This window comes from Balaenoptera ricei, chromosome 11, assembly GCF_028023285.1.
Source record: "Balaenoptera ricei isolate mBalRic1 chromosome 11, mBalRic1.hap2, whole genome shotgun sequence".
Lineage (NCBI taxonomy): Eukaryota > Metazoa > Chordata > Mammalia > Artiodactyla > Balaenopteridae > Balaenoptera > Balaenoptera ricei.
This window is the reverse complement of record NC_082649.1, coordinates 81,484,832-81,502,831: the sequence shown is the minus strand read 5'-3', so window position 1 is coordinate 81,502,831 and position 18,000 is coordinate 81,484,832. Positions and strand designations below refer to the sequence as shown.

General features: G+C 46.1%; 1 protein-coding gene across 3 annotated transcripts in view; it reads left to right on the top strand.

Annotated features, from left to right (window-relative positions):
- ADAMTS9 (ADAM metallopeptidase with thrombospondin type 1 motif 9) overlaps positions 1–18,000 on the top strand; it is a 170,737-nt gene that overhangs the window by 133,723 nt on the left and 19,014 nt on the right. For all 3 annotated transcript variants that reach the window (XM_059940130.1, XM_059940129.1, XM_059940131.1), the window contains 7 exons: positions 9,031–9,204; positions 13,221–13,415; positions 14,853–14,985; positions 15,200–15,294; positions 15,411–15,505; positions 15,599–15,732; positions 17,855–17,946. In XM_059940130.1, coding sequence (XP_059796113.1) covers positions 9,031–9,204; positions 13,221–13,415; positions 14,853–14,985; positions 15,200–15,294; positions 15,411–15,505; positions 15,599–15,732; positions 17,855–17,946 — 918 coding nt within the window. The remainder of the gene's footprint in view (positions 1–9,030; positions 9,205–13,220; positions 13,416–14,852; positions 14,986–15,199; positions 15,295–15,410; positions 15,506–15,598; positions 15,733–17,854; positions 17,947–18,000) is intronic.

Genomic DNA, 18,000 nt, shown 5'->3' with positions numbered 1-18,000 from the left:
CTCCCTCTCCATCTTCATGTCCTGCCAAACTCAACCCTGTGTGACTGCTCCAAGGAGCACAGGGTAAGAGAGTGTTCAGAAATGAATCTCAGCTGACAGCTGATGCTTTAGCCAGCTTTTAAAAGTGCTAGAGCCAGTTGGGAAAATGCAAGCTCCATTGACAATTCCTTCTGAATCCCAAAGACTAGAAACCTTGCCAGATATGCACTGAGGAAATCCTCTTCTCTGAGCATCTGAAATGTGCCTAGAAATTTACATCTTTGTCTGTGCCATGCAGATCGATCTTTCTAAATCCCTCCTCAAATATTGCTCTCAAGCTCCATATAAGAACAGAAGACCTACTAAGATAGCCTGAGCTGTGGCTAAATTTAGAAGCTGACCAGAGACGAGCAGCAAGAAAAGTGGATCCGATAGTTGCCCTCCTGCCAACATGCTTTCTCATCTGCCTGAACCCGAAGTGGAGAGTTTGAGGCCAGTGGACCTGGGTGGTGAGGGAGGTTGGAGGACTGTGGGAGGCCCTCACGTGACACTGAATTGGCCAAAGGGAGGTGCAGGGCAGCTGGATGGGGGAGGGAGAAGCCCCATTAGAACCCGTTGTTCCTCATGTGCAAAGCATGCTGGTAGTCCTCTCCAAACGTCCCCACATCCACAAGGCTTCTAGGGAATGTTGCTAGCAGCTGGGCAACCATCTTCATATTTGCCCCTGGTCCTGTTTGCCTACAGCGGTCCTGGTTTATGCATGGGGTAGGCCTGGTGTAATTATTAATTGCCCCTACTGCCATGATCAAAAGCATCCTTGTTAAACAGTACATTGGGTGGTCACTTGATAGTACAGCACCCTTCAGGCTCCCCTTAATCAGCCTTCACCTCCATTCTCTGTACTCACTCACTCTGCTACCATTTCACCTGATACGCGCTTTGTGCATGCACATGTCTTGACTTTCTTCCCCTCATCTAGTGACACCTTGAGCTGATGTCAGTGAGATGCCAGGGCAGTCTCAGAGCCCAGTGAATCGGATGCTGGAGACTCCCACCCCACCCCTTTATGGGAGGTTTTCTTCTTCTTAGCCCTTCTTTACAACTAACTCAGAGCTGTTGCTTGCTTTTTGAGTGTGCATTTTTCCCTTTTGCTTCCCCCTTGGACACTATTAAAAACCCACCTGTTTGTTGGCAAGATGTATTTCACACCAGGCACATAGCACATGGCACCCTCCTCTTCATGAGAAATAATCCAAGTGTCCACCTAGAGAAGCACAAGTTCCACATAACCCACAGTAGCATGATCATCAGGGATGTTATACACAGTCACACAGGTTGTACACTGCACAACCCCAGGGGTACCATTCCCGTAGGCTACAATGTGAGGGGCATCCTCTAGAGTTGTACAGTGCAGTGGCCCTGATACTATGATAATAAAAATAATACATCTCATTGTTTATTAAGCTATGGACCAAGCACTATGTTGAATATTTTTATATGGAGGACCTCATTTAACCTTTCCATAACTCTCTGATGTCATAGTTAAATTTTTATCCTCACTTAAAGATGAGGCAGCTTGAGGCTTAGCTAGGTTAATTCACCCAGGTTCATGGAATCACTAGGTAATAAGGCTGGGATTTGAAGCCCAGCAGCCTGACCTCTGGAACACATGCTCTGAATCTTTATATTCCACTGCTTCCCATGTCGACATGCACCTGAGGTGCATTCTTCTATTTTTATTGGCTTGGCCAGACTGTTTCAGCAGAGTTGGCATCAAAGTATAATTCTCTGTACTGGTGACTTACCCCCACCCCCTTCTGAAGATGAAATTCTTGGTCTAGTTGGTTGACGATCAGACCTTAAGCCATGAGGTTGGTGGGGAGTCTTGATGGAGTACTTCAGTGGACCTTTTTTGTTCATTGAGGGGCCTGTTGACTGTGCAGGGGAAGGAACATCAGTGTTCATTCATGATATCATAAGATAGAGCCTGGACTTTCAGACGCAGAGAAAAATTATTAGAGAACAGGAAAATGCTCTTTCCAGACATTCATGTCCCATTTGTTTATGCCCTAAAAGCAGCGTGTTGTAAACAAAAGACCATTCAATGTGTGACTCTGGGAAATTGACCGCAAATCTCTGGGCTCCAGTTAGCTCATCTGAAAAATGGGAATTGTATGGCAGACTTTGCTGAATGTCATAGTGAGGATTAAGTGAGATTAAGTGAGGGATTCAGTGCAGTGCCTAGTATATCTTAGGCCTTCCACAAATGGTAGTTCTCTCTGGTACAGTGGACTCCTGATGGAGGATTCAGATGATGACCAGCACTTCAGCTTATCCACATATCACAATGTTGGGCTTTTAAGATCACCCACCAACTTTGGGCTAGTTATTTAGCTTTTTACTGCTCAGTTTTACTCATTTAGAATTATTATGCTCATGAGACTGAGTTTAAAAAAATACATGACCTTTTAATTCTTTTGAAAATTACTATCATAAAAAACTTATTGATATTATTATAATCTGACTATGAATTTACTTATAGCTGCAGAGGTCTTTTGATCCAACTTGAATTGTGAGTATGTGGGTTATGCATCTCTTTGTTTTAAGGAGTAAATCTCCCAGTTCTTGCAAATATTCTTTTTTTACCTTTACCCAGAATACTCTCTTTCCTCCCTAGTACCTCTGTGTCACAAAGTGGCTGCCCTGCACCTTCCCTCACATCAGTGACTCTTGCTCATCCTTCAGGCCTGAATCAAGATGTCACATCCTTTCAGAAGCCCTTGAAAAATCACACCTCCCCTCAAATGACTGAGTCAGATGTCCCTTCTCTCAGCTCTATCACCCTGAAAATATTCTGCTTCAGCAGCTAGCACTCTGAATTGTTGTTGCCTGTTTTTCTTGTCTAGGTTATCAGCTGTTGGAGGTCAGAAAGCTTGTTCACCAGAGTTTCCCCCAGCATTTAGCACAGTACCTACAGCATTGAAGACACTTGGTGAATGAATGAATTTATGAATGAATGGAGGGACAAAATAATGGGTGGAGAGAGGGAAGGAAGGAAGGAGAGAGGGAGGAAGGGAGGGAAGGAAAAAGAAAGGCATTATAGAACAAAGCCTGCTAATTGATGGCCTTTCTTCTTTAAGTATTTAGAATCACAGCACTCTACAATGTCTTTTAGAACAAACAAACTGTTTTCCCTGTAAGAACAGCTGTTTTACTTTATTGTCACATTGCCATGGACAAGCTGTGCTTGGATCTTTCTGGCCTTTGTAGAACTGCCCAGCCCATGGCTCTTTGACCCAGTGCAGGGACTTGGACCACTCTAGTACATATTTGGATTCTAAAAATTTTTATTGAGATCAGCTGTAGAATGATTCCCAAGTTCATCTTCTTAGCACAGAAAAATTAGTAATGAGCTTCAGGTCAGTTGGTTACAAAGATTTTATGAAGTTTACAGTAGGGAGTGATTGGGTTTTGATGTGTGAACAAGGGCCAGATATTAACTCTTTATCACTCATTCCCTCATTAATTTATTCAACAAATCTTTGTCGAGCACCTGCAAAGTGCCAGGCACTAGGCATTAGGGATGCAATAGAAAATGTGAAATTGCTATGGTGGGATTGATTATCAAGTGAAAGAGACAGAGGACAAGCAAACAGATGTGTTATATGAAATTGCCAATTGTGAAAAGTGCTGTGATGGAAAACAGCAACAACAAGGTGCTGAGGTAGAGACAGAGAATGATAGGCTAGTCCCACCTTCCCTAGGGTGGCTGGTGATAAAGGGCAGAAGGAGGTGATTCTAGGTAGAAGGGAGAGGGAGGACAGAGCCCAGCATGTTTGTGGACAAAAGCACAGCACGTTGGGAGCAGAGTCAGCAAAGGGACAGCAAGGCTGAAGTGAGGTTGGACCTGCAGGAGCACCCAGGTTATGACGTGTTCTGCAAGCCAGGGCAAGAGTTTGGATTTTCTCCTAAGCAGCGTAAGACATTTACAAGGCCCTCTGTGACCTGGCCTCTGCCCACCTTCTGAAATCCCCATCTCAAACCGAAGGCTCTAAGGACCCCCAACTGCTGTCATCATTTCCCTGCCCCGCCTCCCCATGACATCCACCTCCAACAACGCGTGCTGAGCCCGTCCAGAGAGTGCCCCCCATCTCCCGTGTGCCACATTACCTCAGCTCCTCCCCTTCCACCACTACCCGTGCACCGCCTTCAGCGTTGTGGGAATTCCCACCCCTGGTCCTTCCTCTTTTCTCGCTGTCACAGCTGCAGATACCCTGATGGCTTCCACCTCCATTACACTCTCTGTTATGAAACTCATACCTGCTCACAACAGCCATACAAGGCGGCCCTGAGTGCTAAACCCCAGGGGTCACCAGTTAGCCGACTACCTTGACACATGAACCCCCAGCTGGGAGGAACAGCCACCCCGGGTGTCATAAGAGAGAGAGAGAAGGTGAGTAGGAAGATGTCAGGGCTGTAACCCCATGCTCAGCACAGAACTTGGCCCATTGCAAATAGGCAGACCTCGTTTTATTGTACTTCACTTTATTGCACTTTGCAGGTACTGTGGTGTTTTTTGTTTGTTTTTTTTTTTTACAAATTGAAGGTTTGTGGCAACTCTGCATTGAGCAAGTCTGTTGCTGCCATTTTTTCCAACAACATTTCCTCACTTTGTGTCACATTTTGGTAATTCTCGCAATATTTCAGTTTTTCTCTATTATATTTGTTATGGTGACCTGTGATCAGTGATCTTTGATGTCACTACTAGGACTTGCTGAAGGCTAAGGTGATGGTTAGCTTTTTTAGCAAGAAAGTATTTTTAAATTATGTACATTTTTTTAGACATGCTATTGCATAGTCAGTAGATTATAGTGTAAATATAACTTTTATATGCCTTGGAAAACCAAGCAATTCATGTGACTCGCTTTATTGCGATATTCCCTTTATGGCGGTGGTCTGGAACCAAACCCGCAGTGTCTCTGAGATGTGCTTGTATTGGTTGAATGAGTGAATGACTTTAAAGTTACAAAATGTCTCCATAGTATTATTTCTGCCTTTTTCCCTTGCAAGTCCCATTGGTAGTTTGAAGGTTGCTTTTTCTTTTTATAATTTAGAGCAATGTTAGATGAATTGATTTGCACTTCCTGTTCCTTTTAGCCAAAGCCTCTGTGTAGCACTTCCAGAACGCTATGCTGTCAGGCTCCCCATTTGTTCTTTGACTTGGTTGTCCACACACTATCCGACAATGATAGCCTGGCCCTAGTAAGGAAGCAACACATTCTTTAATCCATGGAGAAAATCAACAACCTTAAAGGTTGAGCAGGTGAATATGAAGAGCGATTTTCTTCCCTCCATGGTTAGTGCGTCTCACCAAAAAAATGTAAAGCAACTTGGTTGCAGTCTTTAAGGAAAGACAGTTTCTACCCATTGCATTAAGTGACCCTTTTTAGACCATTACCCTGTGGCCAACCAACCTAGCTAAATAAAATATTTTATTTTAGATCTTCCTCACCCTCAAAATTAAAAACTTATTTTCCCCTGTTAGTTTTAGCACATTTACAGGCACACGTAGCCCATGGGACAATGGGCAAGTTACCCAAGTTAACCCAGGGCTGTGATATTTGCTTTCTGAATTACAGGTGTGCTGAATTTCAGAGATGCTGGTGGTGTGACTTCCATACTTGGTATAGTTTTTTCTAAAATCTGTAATGAAATTGGAGAAAAATCTTTTGGAAATTAAAATAAGCTGAGTTGAGCTTCTCCAGCTGTTTTTCAGAACACTCCAGATCATATTCCAGGACAGAGGAAGGAGTCATAAATCCTAGGTGGGTGGGAGAAGTGATATTACTGAAAGCTGATAAAATCCTATAGTATGGGCTGGATTTGCTTTCTGATTACCCAGCCCCTGTGCTCTGGTTAGGATTTAAAACTCCAGGAGAAAAGCCATGCTAAGTGATTTTCAAAGCTGCTATTGACTCATTCCAAACCACTGGGCAAGTCACTTATTTACTTAGTTTAATTTTTCTAAAAGTTATATTCAAAGTAAGGCCTCCCAATGCCCTTTGCCACCACTGGCAAAATAGTTTTTATGGTAGTTAACCATTATTTAAGACCAAGGGAAAAACACCTAACAAGCAGAAAGTATTTAGCAGTCCTGGCTTTCTGCTCTAAACTGTTACTTATTGCTACAGATTAAAGCCCTAAGGATTAGTGAAAATGAAAGAGGACACTGGAAGGTTTAGTCCAGGTCGGCTGCTCAATAATCATGATCTTCTCTGAGTCACCTAAGTCCTGATTTTCTAAGGAATTACTTTTTCTATGGGGAGTTAAGTATGTCTTCTGCATAGATCTACACATCACAGATTAACCATTGTTTTGTTTTGTAACATTCAGGGCCTCATTTGGCTTTTTTTAATGAAGAAACAAAAACATTATTCTTTCAGGATGGTTCCCAGCATCCTCCAGGGGAAGAGAAACCCCCAGAACTGCTGAGTCAGAGCTGAGCTAGACACTGAGCTCAGCCAGGCTCCTGCACGGGTGGGAAGGGATCTGCTCCTCTGTGCTCATCTCACACTGTTTTCTATTCATATTTGTGCCCCAGAAAAATTATAAATGATTCCATACTCTAGATGTAGAGATTTGCTTCCAAGCAGCAGAAGTTTTGAATTAAATTTGCGAATGATAAGGAGCTACCAGGACACAACCACATACATAGTAGCCCTACTACTTTCTGAAAGAACAAAGCATCTCACAAAAGACATGGTTATACCAGATGACCCAGCATTTCCACTCCTAAGGATATACCCGAAAGAATTGAAATCAGGTGTTCAAATTTGCATATGAATGTGCATAGCAGCACTCTTCATAATAGCCAAAAGAGGGCAACAACCCAAATGTCCATTAACATTTGAATAAACAAAATGCGGTATATTCATACAATGGACTCTTCAGCCATGAAAAGGAACGAAGTACTGATCCAAGGTGGCAAGACCTTGAAAGCATTATGCTAAATGAAAGAACCCAGACACAAAAGGCCACATACTGGATGATTCCATTTCTATGAAATACCCAGAACAGGCAAATCCATAGAGACAGAAAGCAGATTGGTGGTCGTCACAGACTGGGAGGAAGGGGAAATGGGGAGTGACTGCTTAATGGGTACAGGGTTCCCTTTTGGGGTGATGAAATGTTCTGGAACTAGATAGTGATGACGATTGCACAGCATGACCAGTGACAACATGCCCCTGAATTGTACACTTTAAAATGGTTAAAATGGTGAATTTTATGTTACGTGTATTTTGCTACCAAAAAAAAAAGGAAAGAAAGAAAGAAAAAGAAAGGCAAGAAGTATATCAGGAAAGACATTTCTGAGTCATGCTGGATTCTAAACTCAAATGCCTTTGGGATGCTTTGGGTAATAAAAGAGAAGGAGGCTTGTGAGAGACAAAAAAGAGGTGGGGTCTAAGACCCTCCCTAAAAAGACTAGAAGGGAGACGTTTAAGAGACATTATGTGAACAACAATGGCAGCTCACGGTGGGTGGATAAGGCCCAGGGGCAACAGAGTCTGTAATCCCTGGTTAAAGGAAACCTAAGCTGTCCTTGACACAGGTTGGTTACAGTGACTTTCCTATGTAATCTGGAGTCTTGAAATGTTGGGTGACACAGGTGCTTCAGATAGGACAGGCTTTGGGAGAACTTTAACAACACAGATAACTAAGGTGAAACTTCTACAGTGGGGTCTTCTGTTGGTGAAAGCAAAAAAGATAAGAAATTGGTGGTCAGCACAGAGATCATCCTAGAATGAAACATACCACTTGCTCTATTTTCTCCACTTGGTTTATGGGAATAAAAAAACATCTATCCCATTCACCTGACAAAGAGATGGATAACCAGGAATCAGTTCTTTAGGCTAAGTCCCAGTTTATTCATCTGAAAAATGGAAGTTATAGCAATGGCTAAATCTTGCTGCCTAGCTGTCTATATCTTTAACGTCCGTCTTTGCTACTAAAATACAGCTCCTCTCTGAGGGCAGGGCTTGTGCTATTTGTATCTGCTCCTGTTCATCCAGACCCATCACGGGGCCTGACACTTCTTAGGAACTTGGTGAATATTGGCCAAATGATCAAGGGGTGAGAGCAGTTCACCCTGGAGAAGAAAAGGCTATAGGGGCCACAGGAAATCTCTCCTCAAGTCCCTGAAGGGGGTTATTTGTGAGAAACAAGATTTGTTCTGTATGCTCCCTTGGAATCGACAAGTAGGACAAGAGGCTGGATTTGGCAAAGAGACAGGCTTCAGTTCCATGTTATAAGATGAAATGGGCCACCTGGACTGGGAATAACTTCCCTGACTCTAGAGGTATTTTGACACCATTTGGCCATAAGTTTTAAAGAGATTCAGTGTTTGTTTGAATGGGTGAAGTAGTCAGGCCTTAAGGTCCTTTCCAAACCTGAAATTCACTCATTCACACTTTCACTGCTTCACTCACACAGCCACTTATTGAATGCTGATCGCTGTGACAGGAACAGTGTTGTTGTTACCGAGTTCAAGTTCATGCTGCTCACTGCATGACAGGCCAGTTGAGAGACAAGGTGTTGGGGCAAGGAATAGCAATTTTATTCACAAAGCCAGCAGACGGAGAAGTTGGTGGACTAGTGTCCCAAAGTCAACCCTCTTACCAGAGTTAGAATTCAGGCTTCTTTTATACTTATACTTTAAAGGCCAGAGCCTTGAGAATAGACTGTCCTGTATATTTCAGGCTGTAGGCAACATTCTTTTACAAAAGGTGCAGAGCCAGCACGACTAAGCACAGGCAACAGAAAACAAGGGTTAGGGCTAAAGGAATAAATCCAATATGTAGTCAGCTTTGTTCTTCTATGTTACACTGTTAAGTAATGGGGGTAAAATAATGAATTCTCTAGTAATGCGTACCCTCAGAGATCTCGCAATCTTAAAGAGTATATAGAAAGGAAAATAAATTATTATGGTAACAGGATATAAGAAACCATCTATTATCTTTCCATGTCACCACCTGTTTTGTCTGTCTTTAACAGTGCACCAAGACTTGTGGCAAAGGCTCCAGGTACCGCAAGGTGGTGTGTGTGGGTGAGGACAAAGGTGACGAGGTTCACGGCATGCACTGTGACATGAGCACACGGCCTGTGGATCGCGAGAGCTGTGGCTTGCAGCCCTGCGAGTATGTCTGGATCACAGGAGAATGGTCAGAGGTACAGTCCTGGGGGTTCTGGATCTGCCTTCAGGTCAGCGATGGCCTGAGGGCAACAGAGTGATGAGGGCAGGAATGTGGGAGACTCACACCCACCTGCCAGTTCTATCCCTGAGAACTGAGAGCCCTCAAACAAGTCCCTCGGCCTTCCTGGGCCAGAGTCCTACAGGTGCAGCGTGGGGGAGGTGCATAAGATGGTATCCACGCTCCTCTCCACTCTAAGTTCTGTGATTCCCTTTAATGTCCTAATAGTATGATTAGAAAGGAATTCTTACAGACACTGCAAATTCATATGTTTCCTGTAGGTGCCTGAAGAAAGTTAAGTATGACACGAAAATGTCTTAGCATCAGGGAGGCAATAGGGAATGGTGGAGACTGTGACTAACTAGCACGTGATGTGTAAGGGGAACAGGCTCTTTTCCACTCCAACAGAGGCCATGCAGTGTAACCAAACCTGATGTTTCAAGAGAGGACAAAACTTTGGACTTTTATGTGCTATCTCCTAATCTTAAAATGCGGACTCAAATTATTTATTTAAAACATTGTGTGGGTCGAACCAAACACTTTTGTGGGCCAGATGTGGGTTGCCCATTTAACAACCTCTGATCCAGAGGAATGAAATAGTTTTCCATAATATCCAAGGAATCTCAAGTGTCTATTTTTCCTTATCTCCTCCTGTATACAATGCCTACCTAGACACTTTTTATTATTCATAAACCAGTAGTAACAGTCACATGATTATATTTTCAAACCTCATAATATTTTCAAATACTGAAAGACCTGTAACATCAACACTAGTTGTCATTTGCCCCAAAGAATTTAGAGATGTGAAAGGAAAGTATCTGGGCTCATAGCAAAGGTGCTTGCTATTACTGGCGTCTCGTTAGAGTTCAACAGGGCAGCAATTTCATGTTTTAATGGGATGAATACTTGCATTTAGATGATGTGTTTGTTGGGTGTTGAATTGTTTCTGCGCTAAAACTGTTCCTAAAGCCTTTTCTGACTATGTCTCCCCATCCTTCACTCTACCCCAGTGAATTTGCCTTCCCCTCCTCACCTCCTGCGGGACATTAGGCACCCTCTGGAGACAGTTTTGGTTGTCACAGCCGGGGGAGGTAGGCTGCTACTGGCGTCTGGTGGGTAGAGAGCAGGGGTGCTGCTAAACCTCCTGCAGTGTACAGGACGGCCCACAACAGAGAGCTGAGCCCCAATGTCAGGTGTGCTGAGGGTGAGAAACTGCTCTGTACCAGCCCTACCTGTTCTTGGTGTGTTCTCAGAGAAAGGAGGGGAGACGTGGTCTGGACCATTAGAAATAGATTTACTCTTGCCCATCCGGGAACATGGGAAGTCCAGATGAGTGTTCAGAATAGTCCTTGACTTTGGGTTTGATGCATAGGTTCCAACCCATTCAGATGCCAAGGCGGGTGGAGGGAGGTGGGTCCAGGGGGCTCCTCTCTTCTCTTCCGTTCACCCTTCCTAGTTCATTGAAAGGCATGGTCGGTCCCTAACTTCTGGTTCTCTGGGCTGCTGCACAAGGCCACACCCTGACTCTCAGGAAGGGAAAGGCTTCCTTTCTGGCCTCTCTCCCTCCTCAGGCCTCTGTGCCTTGGACCATTCACCTGTCTGCCTCCTGGGGGCCTCTTCTTCATGGTTTCTGGCTTGGTTCTCGGTCACTCATCTTAGCTGATTTTGGTGTGTTGTTATTACACTGAAAGAGTTTTGGTCTCTTTCTAAGACTTGCATAATGTTCCTCCTGTGGCTCTACTATAGCCTTAATATTAACCCCCAAAAGATGAGATAGGGAGAAAAATTTTTTAAAAAGCCTTCCATACATCTGCAAATTTTCAGGTGTACCATGAGTTGAAAACTCTGCAAGCTATAGGCAAAGATTAGAGGGATGGAGACAGGACTTTGTACAGGTACCAGGATCATGCTAAGGGACTCTGCAAGGGGAGTGATGCCCAAGGAACTGGACCAGAATTCCCTCTAGAAAAGCTTCTAGTAAAATGCCAAAGCCACAGCAAGATTTGCCTTCTGTCTGGGGCCTCCATCACCTGCAGAGTTCTATGTGCTCCATATTGGAGAAGAAGACTCCATCACCCCTGGCCCATGTGTGCATTTCCCTGGTTGGGCCCGACGTGTATCACTAACACAAGAAGCCCACATTCTTATTGTTTCATTTTGCTTTATGGTTATTTTCAAGTTAGCAAAGTAATCTGCACTCATGATGAAACATGCACATGGCACCAAGGCATGGAGAGTCAACCATAAGACCTTCCCCTCCTCTCTTCCTTCCCCGGAGGTGAGAGCCTCTTACACTTCACAACTCTGGCCTGAAATGGATTAAGGAAGCCAGAGGCACTCAGCATTTTCAGGATGCTCTTAACAGCTACTGAAGGGTTCTTTTCAGAGCTGTGGAGGCCTCTGAATAAAACCTGACCATACTTGGGGCTCATTTGCATCTGTCAACACCTGTCTCCCACTGCGTCCCCCACATAAATGGCCACTGGGCTGCTTTTGCTTGTGGTTGGTAAGGGGAAAGGGTCTTAGCACTTGCCTTCTCAGACGTACAGCCTTGTTTAAATTCGTCCACACTGAGATCAGGGCGTGCAAGCACTGAGTTAGATACTCTAAAATGCCCACAGCTTGGACAGACAGCATTTATTAGCCATCTATCCATGCGTGAAACACCTCAGACTAGCCCCGCTCTCCCCTGGCCTGGCATCAACTGCATCTTTGGGCATTTGAACAGCGGCAGCCAAAGAAGGAAGAAATGTATGCAGAGTATTTCCAGGTCTTAAGCCAGCTGGAAGGGAAGGCCCAAGGATGCTCTTCATGCCTGTGGCTGGGCCAGTTCCCTGCTCACTCTAGGACCGCGTCAAGGGGAGCCTTCCCCCTGGAAAAGTTAGAGGAGCGGCAAGCCACGTGGCTTAAAGCGACAGCTTAGGAGACACCAGGAAAAAGAGACACTGGTTTAATAGCAAGTGAGAACTGGTGGAAGCTATGGTCCCTCACCCCAGAAAAAGCAAAACACACCACATGCTGCATACTGTTTCCAGGGTTTATCTGCCCCCCCTACAAAGAACCTTTGATCTTGAGAATCCTGAAACTCTACCTTAGTTTTATGTCACATTTTCACAGGGAGTGGCCAATTATTTGGTGACTTTGCCCAAAAATGTCATCAAAATAATTTGCTGGTTAATTCAGTTTTCTTTTAAAAGTATTATGTAAAATACTTAGCTGAAGAGGCTGAACATAATCTAAAATCTTATTAATAACCAGTTAGATGTCCCATCACAGAAGGAGCTGGGACACCAGTAAAATACCTTTTCTTTCTCCTTTTCTGTTTCATCTGGGTATTTTTAAATGCCGTATAATTATGGCAGAAGGTCTAAATGACTGCATGATTTAGAGAGAGCCGGGCTGGGGGGAGGGAAGCAGAAAGGTAACATTTAAGTCGCGATATATAGCCAGGGAGAGAGGAGAAAGAAGGAAATTAAGTGGAGGGCAGATGGGAAAGCAGACCATCAAGTAGGGAAGGAAAGTTGTCCCAGAGTCCTGGGAGAGCCTGGATTTCACACACAGGTGGTCTCTGGCGCTCTCTCCATCCCACTTGGTCGCTTCTCTGATGCGGTCATTGTAGGTTTGGAAAGGCGTGATTTGGCCGCCAGTACGTAGGGCTCTGGACGCTGTAAGTGGACCCGGTGACAGCTGGAGTACCTCCCCCAGCCCCTTCTCCCTGTGAAATCCAGAGCGGGGGCTTGAGGCACCCCCCCCCCCCGCGCGCAGCGGGGGCCAGAAGGTGTAGTGGCAGCCCTCGATCCCAGAAGGCTCCCGTAGGGCTGCACGTCCCCGCGTGCTGGGGGCTGCTCCTCGCGGTCCGTAAGAAGCTAATAAAGTGAGAGCTCTCTGCGCCATTGTCCCGAGGTCAGTGTTCGCCGTGGAGGTCAGAGGCCTATTGTGGCTGCCCCCACAGGCCCCGCTCCAACCTCTGCTCTCTGCCGCCTCTCTTCCCAGTGCTCGGTGACCTGTGGAAAGGGCTACAAACAAAGGCTTGTCTCCTGTAGCGAGATTTACACCGGCAAGGAGAATTATGAGTACAGCTATCAAACCACCATCAACTGCCCGGGCGCACAGCCACCCAGCGTCCAGCCCTGCTACCTGCGGGAGTGCCCTGTCTCGGCCACCTGGAGAGTTGGCAACTGGGGGAGCGTAAGTAGACGATTGAGTGATGAAATCGGAAAGCTTTTGGGTCTCAAACCCCGACTTAAACACGTCCTGCCTGAGCTGTCCTTCCAGGAGAGCCCCGGGTTAGAAACCGGAGTTAGCATCTTGAAATGGGCTGAAGGGGAGAGGGGGGCTTCTCTGCTTGTTGGGCCGTTTGGCCTGGTGCTTAGAGGCGGGGACAGGGGCGGGGAGGCCAGACAGCCTCCGTCTGATTCCTGGTTCTGGTTCCCAATTGAACGACCTGGGATAAGGTGCCAAGCGTTCATGTCTGTTTCCTCCCCTGCAGAATGGGGTGGTTGTGAAGTTGAAATGCGTTCATGCATAAAAAAGCATGTGGGCTATAATGGCAACTTTTAAAGTTCTATATATTTTACCACAGTTTAAAATTAAACAGCACCCAGAACTCTTTGTTTGTCACTGAAAAAGGGTTACAGACGTCTTCGTTGTTGTGGGTTCTGTGGCTAAGAATTCTGTAAGTGCTAGTCCTACATCGGGCATTCTTGGTTGCATTGGGGTTACGAATAAGAATATCTGATATTGGGAATGCCCTTGAAAATTGCCCCAGCCCCCTGGCTCCTGAATACGAGGCTTTCACTGATGCAAAGTGATGATCTGGCAGAACTGTGGGACTAGTTGAAAGTGGTTAAGGTTTAAATTCCGGCTCCACCATGACCTTGAACAAATTTCCTAACATTTGAGCCTCAATCTCCCCTCTGTAAAAATAGAATAATGCTAGTACTATCTCATAGGGTTATTGTGAGGCTTAGATGAGGAAATTATATAATATATATATATATTTCATATGTATGACTACATATGTAGGTATGGATGTACGTATGTATAGACATGTATATATAAGACTTAGCACAGGGCTTTCCTGGTGGCTCAGTGGTTAGGAATACGCCTGCCAGTGCAGGGGACACGGGTTCGAGCCCTGGTCTGGGGAGATCCCACATGCTGCGGAGCAACTAAGCCCGTGAGCCACAGCTACTGAGCCTGCGCTCTAGAGCCTGTGAGCCACAACTACTGAGCCCGTGAGCCACAACTACTGAGCTCACGAGCCACACCTACTGAAGTCCGTGCGCCTAGAACCCGTGCTCCACAACAAGAGAAGCCACCGCAATGAGAAGCCCGCGCACCGCAACGAAGAGTAGCCCCCGCTTGCCACAACTAGGGAAAGCCCCTGCACAGCAACAGAGACCCAACACAGCCAAAAATAAATAAGTAAAATAAATAAATTTATTAAAAAAAAAAAATCTTAGCACAGAGACTGGCCCATAGGAAGTGCCCTACATGTGTCAGCTATTTGTTTTCAGCAACACGGGGTTCCTGTGCAAGCCTCCAGGCTCTGAGTTCCACACCATGAGAAGCCCATATCTCCAGGTTCCACAGCCACAACTCTGACCCTGCTCTGCCTTATAGTGCTCCGTGTCCTGTGGCGTCGGAGTGATGCACAGATCTGTGCAGTGTCTCACCAACGAGGACCAGCCCAGCCACTTATGCCCTGATGAGTTGAAGCCGGAAGAAAGAAAAACCTGCCACAATATCTATAACTGTAAGTTGGCCAACTGAAGCCATCCTTCTGGAGCTTGAAAAACAGATTTCATGGTTGATGTGCTTGCCTGCCTTTTTCAGAAATATAGAATTTATTTTTAAGAAATTGGCCCCCTTGCAGACAAACATGAGCGTGCATAATGTAACTCCTTCCGTCGGCGGCCACTGCACATCCTGGAGAATCAGAGCCCGTTTTCGCGGTTTGTGTTTTCCAGGCGAGTTGCCCCAGAACTGCAAGGAAGTAAAAAGGCTGAAAGGTGCCGGTGAAGATGGGGAATATTTCCTGATCGTCACGGGAAAGCTCCTGAAGGTGCGCGTGGGAGCTCAGTCGTTACTTCTAGCCTGGTTGCAGAGCCAGCGGCCCTGGCCCTCATGGTCCCATTTCTCAGCCACCCCTCGCAGGTTATTTCTGGTCTGTCTTTCCAGGTCTTCTGTGCAGGGATGCACTCCGGCCACCCCAAGGAGTACATGACACTGGTCCACGGTGACTCTGAGAATTTTTCTGAGGTTTACGGGCACAGGTAGGAGAGCTCAGGCTCAGAAGAGCCCGGATGCCTGGAGATCCCTGGAAACACCTCCCCACCCTCACCGGGATGTTCTCTCTTGTAATGTAGGTTGCACAACCCAACCGAATGTCCCTACAACGGGAGCCGACGTGATGACTGTCAGTGTCGGAAAGACTACACGGCGGCTGGGTTTTCCAGCTTCCAGAAGATCAGAATAGACCTGACCACCATGCAGATCATCAGTAAGTTCCATGGGACGTCCTGGGGGATGTGTCCCTGGGTCTCCCATTCAGACAGCAGAAACATCCTGCACAGGGGCTGGGCCGAGGCCCGGAGGATGTGAAGAGGAACTCAGGGTCCAGTGATGACAGTCCCAGTCGAAGCTGCCAGAGGGTGGGCTTTTGCACCTTTTCACCACTGCTGTCCCCGCAGTGCCTGGGAAGTGAGCACAGGGGCGGTGCTCCTTCAGATTTGTGACGAATGAATGAATGGAGGAGATGGAGGCACATTAAAGGGCGCCATCGCAGTGGGCGAGTCAGGGCAGCAGCCCCCAAAATATGACATTGAAATTGAGACCTTAAGGCCAAATGGGACTGAGCCAGGTGGACAAAGCAAGCATGGCAGCAGAATTTTTTTTTTAAGATTTATTTATTGTTTATTTATTTTTATTTTTTTTGGCTGCGTCTGGTCTTAGTAGCGGCACGCATGCTCTTCATTGTGGCGCACGGGCTTCTCTCTAGTTGTGGCGCACAGGCTCCAGGGCATGTGGGCTCTGTAGTTTGCGGCACGTGGGCTCTAGTTGAGGCGTGTGAGCTCAGTAGTTGCGGCGAGCGGGCTTAGTTGCCCCGCGGCACGTGGGATCTTAGTTCCCTGACCAGGGATCGAACCCGCGTCCCCTGCGTTGTAAGGCAGATTCTTTACCACTGGACCACCAGGGAAGTCCTGGTAGCAGAGCTTTCGAAGGGAGAAGAAGTTTTAAGGTAGCAGATGCAAACTCCAAAGCTATGATATTCATGTAGGCAACATTCAACCCACCCTGGGCTTCCACCAGCAGTGTACCTACGCACACGCACACACACACGCACACGGGCGTAAAACTAATTTTCTCTGATTGTCGATTTACAGAAGAAGAACGGAGGACAGAATTACCTTTTTTTAAACTAGCCTGAGCGTGGACTGATTTCATACTCCAGCCAACACTGCATTTTTGTTAAGGACATTAATCATAGGAGTGGTTAGAGACAGCTAAAATATCCAAACACGTTCCCTCAAATAGAGGAAAAACAGAAATAATGAATAATTAATTTTTCTTCATTAACATGTTCCCATAACCTTGCCTTGCTTTCCTCTGCAGGTAGATTAAATCTGATTTGTACCAAGATATTTTTAATTGCCTTCAGCCAGACTGATGAGGGCTAAGGGCAGAATCTGCAGTTTCCCACTTAGATAACACCCCGGCTAAGACCCAGGGCTTCTGCGTGCTGAAGCGGGCAGGGCTCCTGCCCTTGGAGGTTGGGGGACTCAGATTTCCCTCCCACGAACCTGCAGAAAGATTAAGGCCTTCTCTTGCTATTCCTGAAAGACAAAGCAGAACGGTTTAAAAAGCTGCCTCTGGTCTCTAGTTCCCATCAGATTTTGTAGGATTCTCAATCTGCCACCTCCTGATCCGCCTTCCCCATTCTCAGAGCTGTTCTCAGGAGCTGCAAGAGGGTTAAAAACGCAAGCACTGTTTTTATTGGCTTTTTAAAAAAACTTTTTAAAAAAGTTAGCCCCAAACTTAAGAAACTGCCATTAATACTTTCAAGATGTGGGTTCTAATTGCTCCCCATTTTGGCGATAATAGTGCCTGGGCCACGGGAGTGCCTGGGCCACGGGAGGACAGATGAGCCTCGGGGAATAACTGCTAAGTAGCTGGAAATGCTTTGCTGGCTTATTCCCCGCCCCGTCCTGCAGTCCTGCAGCCTCCTCGGAGGCTGCTTCTACTGGAGATTCACAATCATCCAATTACACTACATTTAAGCGAGGTGATTCACATATTTATTTATATAGGAATCAATTCCAAAGTCATCTTAAGCCCCCTTTTTTGGCTTCCATACTGTGAGGAGACAGAAAGTGCTGGTAAAACACAGAGAAGGAAGCTCTCGGACCCACAGATATAGTGAGGGGAAAGCAAGTGTACATCTGGATCCGTTTGCTCACTAATCATACTTTGGATTGTTTTCTTTTTTCCTCTCCCATTTCCTCTTATGATTTCTCTAACTCTTCTTCCCTTCTGTCTCCTTGTTAATATCCTGTCCCTTCTCTTTCTCTTTCTCATACTCTCACCTCTCCGCTCCCTATAACCCTGTCTCCAAAACCCCACAGCCACTGACTTACAGTTTGCCAGGACACGCGAAGGACATCCCGTCCCTTTTGCCACCGCCGGGGACTGCTACAGCGCCGCCAAGTGCCCACAGGTACGAGTCGGGAGCTCTCCACCCCTCACCCAGGGATTCACATCCCCCCACCCC